This window comes from Mastomys coucha, unplaced genomic scaffold (genome assembly GCF_008632895.1).
Source record: "Mastomys coucha isolate ucsf_1 unplaced genomic scaffold, UCSF_Mcou_1 pScaffold15, whole genome shotgun sequence".
Lineage (NCBI taxonomy): Eukaryota > Metazoa > Chordata > Mammalia > Rodentia > Muridae > Mastomys > Mastomys coucha.
Window position 1 is genome coordinate 164929826 of NW_022196897.1, and position 7788 is coordinate 164937613.

At 49.9% G+C, this 7788-nt stretch overlaps 1 protein-coding gene across 2 annotated transcripts in view; it reads left to right on the forward strand.

Annotated features, from left to right (window-relative positions):
* The window catches only part of Cdh26 (cadherin 26), a 51191-nt gene that overhangs the window by 32051 nt on the left and 11352 nt on the right, over positions 1-7788 (forward strand). For both annotated transcript variants that reach the window (XM_031373785.1, XM_031373786.1), the window contains exons 11-12: positions 1285-1500; positions 2018-2148. In XM_031373785.1, the coding sequence (XP_031229645.1) occupies positions 1285-1500; positions 2018-2148 (347 nt within the window). The remainder of the gene's footprint in view (positions 1-1284; positions 1501-2017; positions 2149-7788) is intronic.

The following is a 7788-nucleotide window of genomic DNA, read 5'->3' on the forward strand; positions in this document are numbered from 1 at the left end:
GGGTGTGTGCAGGGTCCTGTGGGTGTGTGCAGGATCCTGTGGGTGTGTGCAGGATCCTGTGGGTGTGTTCAGGATCCTGTGGGTGTACGCAGGATCCTGTGGGTATGTGCAGGATCCTGTGGGTGTGTGCAGGATCCTGTGGGTGTGTTCAGGGTCCTGTAGGTGTGTGCAGGGTCCTGTGGGTGTGTGCAGGATCCTGTGGGTGTGTGCAGGGTCCTGTGGGTGTGTTCAGGATCCTGTGGGTGTGTTCAGGGTCCTGTGGGTGTGGGCAGGGTCCTGTGGGTGTGTGCAGGGTCCTGTGGGTGTATGCAGGATCCTGTGGGTGTGTGCAGGATCCTGTGGGTGTGTGCAGGGTCCTGTGGGTGTGTGCAGGGTCCTGTGGGTGTGTGCAGGATCCTGTGGGTGTGTTCAGGGTCCTGTGGGTGTGTGCAGGGTCCTGTGGGTGTGTGCAGGATCCTGTGGGTGTGTGCAGGGTCCTGTGGGTGTGTGCAGGGTCCTGTGGGTGTGTGCAGGATCCTGTGGGTGTACACAGAATCCTGTGGGTGTGTGCAGGGTCCTGTGGGTGTGTGCAGGATTCTATAGGTAGGTATAGACTGGATTCTATGGGTGTATGCAGGATCTTGTGAGTATAGGTAAGATACTGTGAGTATAGGCAGATCCTATAGGCTTAGGTAGGATCTTATGGGTGTAGGTTAGGCCCTGTGGGTAGAGGCAGGATCCTGTGAGTGTAGGCAGAATTCCATGGGTCTAGGTAGGATCCTATGGGTCTAAGTTGGGTGGTGTGGGTATTGAAAAGATCCCGTGTTTAGGCAGGTATGGGTAGGATCCTGTGGGTGTGTAGGTCAGATCCTGGACCTTTTCTAAGGTGCTTGTTTAGGTGGTATAGTTTACAGTAAGGTTTAAAGTTACAAACATTTCTTCTGTCAGTAAAGTTGTAACGCAGGTTCATGAGGAGTGTTGTTTATATTCAAGAATAAGGGTGATAAACACTTAAGGCTGTGAATCATTTTGACTCAAGTTAGTACAGTTTATCTGGCATCCTCATTTGCGATGTGGCTAGGAAATGACACACTGTCCTCGTTGTAGGCAATTTTGAATGTATCCATGGGTGTCCAACAGAAAAGGCTATCGAGATCCTGGGACAAGGGTCCTCTATTCTTTCCTATCTGCTCCTTGCTTTTCTGAACTTCTGACTTGTCCCAGTTTCAGAGCCTTGGCGCTGGACAGTAGCAAGGAGATACACAAGGGGCCAGTGAGCCCACTCATGTCTTTCTGCTCTTGCAGGCCACTCTGCTGAACTCATAATGCTGAGAAGCCTCCCACCCGGGGATTACTTGGTGCCACTCTTCATAGCGGACAGACAGGGCCTGGCCCAGAAGCAGACAGTCCACGTGAGGATCTGCTCCTGCCACAGTGGATCTGAATGTGAGGAGCATTCAGACACATGGCTCCTGTGGTGGGCCCTGTCCCCAGTTTGTGCAGCATTTATGGCTCTATCAGGTGAGAGTTTCCTGGGAGTTCAGCCTCTTTGACTGGCCATAGGACAACAGGACATTCTCTGCATGGGTGGGGAAAAAGGATGAACTCCAGACTTGTTCAGGTCAGAGATTGCCAGACACGCTAATTAACCGAAATTCAGTTTCCACGCGCAGGCTGTTAGGTAAACAATGGAATCCACAGAGGAACGTGGTCCAAAGGTGAGCATATGTTTGCAGTAACCATGGTTACAGCAGTACACAGGTGTCTAGGTGCCTGGGCATGGCTAAGGTCGTTAAGGGCGCCGGTTAGTTCAAGAAATGATAAAATATTCTTGGCCAGTTAATATCAAGCAGTGAATTCAACAAAAGTGTTGGCATCTGTCTGAGTCCCCCACATGCTGCTAAGCCACGCAGTCCTGAGATGGTTTGGATGGAACTGGACCCTGTCAGGTAGCAGTTGAGTGGAAGTGAATGGAGCTGGGCCCCCTTGAAGCCTCTTGCAGAGCTGAGCTTGCACAATTCTTTCTGTTTTATCATAGTTGCTCTCCTCTGCCTGCTGCGGTGCTCCTGCATATTTGGACCCAAGAGGCTCAGAGACTTCATCCCAAGTGACAGTGGCCACCAGACACTGATTGTGTATAATGAGGAAAGCAAAGCCCTTTCAGGCCAGGTAGTGACTGCGGAGCAATGTGTTGCATGGCAGCAGTGTCAGTGGCACAAATCCATAGAGCACAGGTTTCACAGAGTTACTTATTTAATGTGTATGTGTGAGTGTTTGCATGTCTGCCTGTCCGCCAGGCATGTGTACTACCTGTAGAGGCCAGGGAGAGTATCGGATTCCCTGGAACTGGAGTTACGAATTGTAAGGGTCATGAACTGTCATGAGGATGCTGAGAGCTGAACCTGCATCTTCTGGAAGAGCATCCAGCGCTCATAACCACTGAGCCATCTCTCTAGACCCTTGTTTTGCTACTCTTAATTCACATTTGAGTGACACACAGGAAAGCATTTCTTCCAAAATTGCACAGCATGGGCAGATGCATTTGTGTTTTCCATCAGTGTTTCTCACCCACACTAAATTTTGCCCCTGGGGGGACATTTGGCAATACCTGGAGGCATGTTTGATGATCACGTTTAGAAAGTGTTAGGGGTTCTGGTGGGCTAGTTCAAGGCTATAGTCAAATATCAGCCGACACAGAATTATCTGGCTCAGTGCCTCCAGGGATGTCTTGAGAAACCAAGCTTAGGAGAAATGATTCTGCCAGGTTGAGGTTTTCTGGGTGGCATGGCATTGCTCCCTGGTGAGGGGGTCTGAGTTGGCTTCTTCTCTGCCATGGTTGGTCATCCTGAGATGGAACCTCTGTTCCATCCTCTTGCAACACAGAGGGTGAGAAGCAACCTCCCTGGCTTGGCAGGAAAAGACTATTTCTGCCTTATATCTTCCTGGCTTCATGGACCTGAGGCAGCCATGCACTACCCACGCTCACATTCCCTTCTGTGGCCTAGAGTGATGGAGTCAACTCCCCAGGTAACAGATTGGAAGACTATGCCTAAGAAACCACCCTACACAGCTCAACCTGCATGAAGTCAGGACAAGCGATGGCCGGATCCTCCCACCTGCTGCTGAAGCGAGCCTTGTTTCACCCCTGTAGCTACTTTGGGCTGGATCAGATGTTCCATGGTCGTGTCATGAACTCCCCTGTCTCACTTCCCCTGAAACTAGAAGTGGCTGATTTAAGAAACAGCAAAAATGTCAAAATGAAATTCTGTCTTTTCTGGCCATTAGACATACACTTTCTCTTTGTGGTTGTTGTTTGATTTTTTTTTTTCTTTTTCTTGACTCATGGTTCAGGAGATATAAGCCATTGAAGTGAGGAAGGGAATGGGGGCTGGGGTAAGTGGAGGCATGGGGACAGGAGCATCTGGAATGCCAGACCCAGAGTCGTGCTGTGACCTTCAAGAGCCCATCCCAGTGACCCACCTCCACCTGCCATGCCTCCCTCCCCATTGATTCCATGAGCTCCCCCAACAGCAGGTAGAAAACAAGTGTTCTGTCCTAGTATGTCTAGTACTCTGGGAGCCAAGAGCCAGTCAACCCGAGTTCTGATTTCGCATTGTGAGCATCACTTAGGTTATCTTGCTGTCCCTGCCAGGGGTTTTGATTATAAAATGACGTCAGTGTTTCCACTCCCCTGCAGTTTAATGGACTTTGCAGTTAATTAAATCAAAGTCATGTCACTCACTGACAAGCATGTAGCATATGCTGGCGGCTGACTTCATTCCAACATGTTCATGCCTATTTGTCTTGCCATCTCATGTGACCATGCCAGCCAATACAGTTCCCACACCAGGGATATTCTGTTCTTTGGGAGAAGACTCCATCTAAGATGCCATCCACCCATGTTGTCACATTCGGCTGCTAGCATGATCCCTGGAAACCATGTGGATGGCTCCCCTGCCTGTGGGGAGGCTGGTGGGCCCCACTGAGGCACCCATCAATGTTGGAGTCCCTTGGGGATGATTTCTGCTGAGTGAAGATAGGAAGAAATCCAAGGGCCATTGCAGGCACCTTAAGAGAGAGTGACTTTTGAGGTCTGGAGTCTTCTGATATGATTGACATAAAACTCTGCACAGTAGGAAGTTCAGCCTCCCGACCAGCCACTGGAAACAACAACCAGTAAAACATCCCCTCTTGCAAATGCACCCTCCAGGTGTGTGGAGCAAATGTCTCCTCCCCGATGACATCGCTGTCATATGGTTTAGGTTAGGTTAGGTTGATGGCACACAGGAAGCGCAGGGGGGATGGAAGTGGGAGTATAAACTCTCAAAGCCCACCCCTGGGTTGCTTGCTGACTTTTATGACTGCCCTCAGTAACTCTGACCTCTCTCGTATTTCTTTCTCTGGGTTTCACAGATGCAGCCAGCTGGGGAAGACCAGATGCCCGCTCTGTCCTTCAGTAGAGCTGTGGCCAGTGCCAAACCTGGGGCAAAGGTAACACATCTCTGTAGCCCTGTCTGGTTTTACTTCTGCAGGATTAATACCCCAGCAGCTCCCCAGGCCCACGTGTGACGAGGCTTCTGGACAAGGACCTGGAGAGGGAAGATTTTCTCCCTGTACAGTTCAGTGCAGTTTAGGACTGTTTACAAATGTACCTGGTGTTCCTTTCTCTATGTAGTAAGGGGACAGTAGTATCTGTCCCCATTTTGAAAGCCAAAAATTGATCCTGGGCTACCAAATGAATGGCATGGCCAGGGTCTCTGCTTACCCTGTTCATTCAGCCCTGCAATTGGGGAAGGTCTGCCTTGTGCCCATAATTACAACCATGATGTATGGGCTGGCATTGCCTTTTCTTTCCTTCTCTACTCTGGAAGTTTCAGGAGCCCAAGGCATTGCCTAGGTGTGACTCATTTGGCAACCCTGAGCTGTGTTGTACATGCCCAGGCCCACTGAGTTCTGTGTTGTACATGCCCAGGCCCACTGAGTTCACACGGAACAGGGGAGCGGGATTAGGTGTATTAGTTGCTTGTCTGTGGTAAAACACCATGATCAAAAGCAACTGACAGAGGAAGGTCTCACTTGGGCTTCAGGTTCCAGAAGGGGAGTCTGTCACAGAGAGGTATGGCAACGAGCAGCAGGGACAAGAGCTGAGAGATCACATCCTGATGGCACACAGGAAGCAGAGGAGGAAGTGGAAGTGGGGTGAGAGTATAAACTCTCAAAGACCACCCCCAATGACACACTTCCTCCTAACCAGCTCCTTCCTAAAGGAGATACGGCCACCCCAGACAGCAGCACCAGCAAGGGACCAAGTGTTCAAACATGAAAACTCTGGAGGACATTTTCAGTCAGACACCCCACCAGGGATGTCCTTACTTCATAGGGGAGAAAACTGAGGTGTTTTGGCCTCTCTGGGTTCCCTTCCTGGGGTCCTGTATAAAATAAGCACATTCGTAGTATGTTTCAACCAGCCTCTGTTCGCACTTTCTCAAAGCTAAGAAGCCACTTAAGATCTATTGCTAGTTCAGTGCTTTAGAGCCTGCTGCAGAGAAGGGGCTACCTCCAAGCTGCTGCTACAGAGAAGGGGCTATCTCAAAGCTGCTGTTGAGCTCCACTGCCAGCTGCATTTCCTGTACGGGGTGTGTGCATGTATCCCTGTGTGTGAGTGTATGCCTGTGCGTGCGTGCGTGCGTGCATGCGTGCATGTGTGTGTGTGTGCACGCACCTGCGCACATACATATATGCCTGTGTGTGCGTGCATGCATGTGTGTGAGTGCACATGTGTACATGTGTGTAAGTATGTATGTACGTGTGTGTGTGTGTATGTGTGTGATATGTGCCTGTGTGCTTGAGGGTGCACATATGTACATATGTAATATGTGCTTAGAGACCAGAGGTCAGTCTCAGGTTCCTTCCTTGGGATCCATCTCCTATATATTGCTGTTACTGTTTGTTGCTTTTGAGACAGGGTCTCTCACTGGGACTTGGACCTTATTGATTAGGCTCTACTGGCTGGAGAGCAAGCCTCAGGGATCCTCCGGTCTCCATGACCTGGGGGCTGGGAGTACAGATAGACACCAATACTCTCAGGTTTTTAATTGATATGGGTGCAGGGCTTGAACTCGGGTCCTCATGCTTGTGCTGCAGGCGTTTTGCCAACTGAGGTATTTGTCCACACCACCAGCTTGATCTTCTTTGAAAATTTGCTTTGTTACTGATTGGAAAGTCTAAATTAGAAAAAAGAGGTTGTTTTAACTAGGATTTTATTGCTGTGAAGAGGCACCATGACCACGACAACTCTTATAACAGAAAACATTTCATTGGGGCTGGCTTTCAGCTTAGAGATTTAGCCCATTATCATCATGGCAGGAAGCATGGTTCAGTCTATTATCAACCTGACAGGAAGTAAGATAGCATACAGGCAGACATGGTACTGGACAGGTAGCTGAGAGTTCTGCATCATCAACAGGCAGCAGGAAGAGAGAGATACACTGAGCCTGGCTTGAGCATGTGAGACTTCAAAGGCCTATGACATATTTCCTACTCCAAAGAGGCCACGCCTCCTAACAGCATCATTCCCTTTGATCCAATTGGGGCCATTTTCATTCACATCACCTCTTACATCTAAACCATTCCATCTGCCAGTGTCCCTCCTAGATCTTCCCCCATGCGCTTACTCACACTAGGGACCTGTGTCAGTCACAGGAGCTCTGGACTCCATGTCTCACGCCAGACATCTCAGATGCTGTGGAGGAAGATCCTCTTTCCCCATTCCTCTCCCCTCCCAGCCATCTTTGCCTCTGAGGGTCTGAGCAGGAGAGACATTAAGAATCACGGGGGTTGGCTGGCTCCCTGCTGGGAGGAAATAATCACTCAGAAGAAACCAGCATTTCTCTCAGGACCTTGGTGTGATCCTGCCATGGACAGACCCTCTGCTCTGGGGACTCTGGGGAGTTACAGAAGATTGCTCCTGGCTGCAGTCACCTCACCAGTGACAGGCAGATAGTTTCTCTGAGGGAGAGGGCTTTTGAGAAGATTTCATAGTGCATTTATAACAAACACCTACACAATAAGAATCCAAGAGGAGGAGCAGCTTCGGAAAGCTGTGTATTCCAGCATTTTCCTTACTATTCTAACTTATGTTGGTGGCTCCTGTGTGAGGGTTAAGGGTACCTCAGTTGGTAAACTCTTTGCTGTATATGAGAAACTGAGGTCAAGCTTCAGAACCCACATAAAACACATAAGTGTGTTGGCCTTTTGTAACCACAATGCTGGGAAGGCAGAGGCAGGAGGGCCCCATTTACAGTGATAACCCCCACCCCATATACGGTCAGGAGGGCCCCACTTACAGTGATAACCCCACCCCATATACAGGCAGGAGGGCCCCACTTACAGTGATAACACCCACCCCATATACAGGCAGGAGGGCCCCACTTACAGTGATAACCCCCACCCCATATACAGGCAGGAGGGCCCCACTTACAGTGATAACCTCCACCCCATATACAGGCAGGAGGGCCCCACTTACAGTGATAACCCCCACCCCATATACAGGCAACTTGTTTGATAGCTCTTACCAAACGGGGCACCTTTCAGCCCTTCCACAGACAAAAGCATTTTCTTGTGTCCATCTGGGGGCACCAGAGCTCAATCTCTAAGATTAAAAGGATGCTAGCAATCAATCCCACTGCTGCCGAGCAGAACCCTGGTTCCCATTCCACACAATGTGTAATTCTTTGTGCAGGCTCTCTGCTGTGAGTCCCTGTGTGTGAGCTCTCTGCTGTGAGTGTCCCTGTGTGTGAGCTCTCTGCT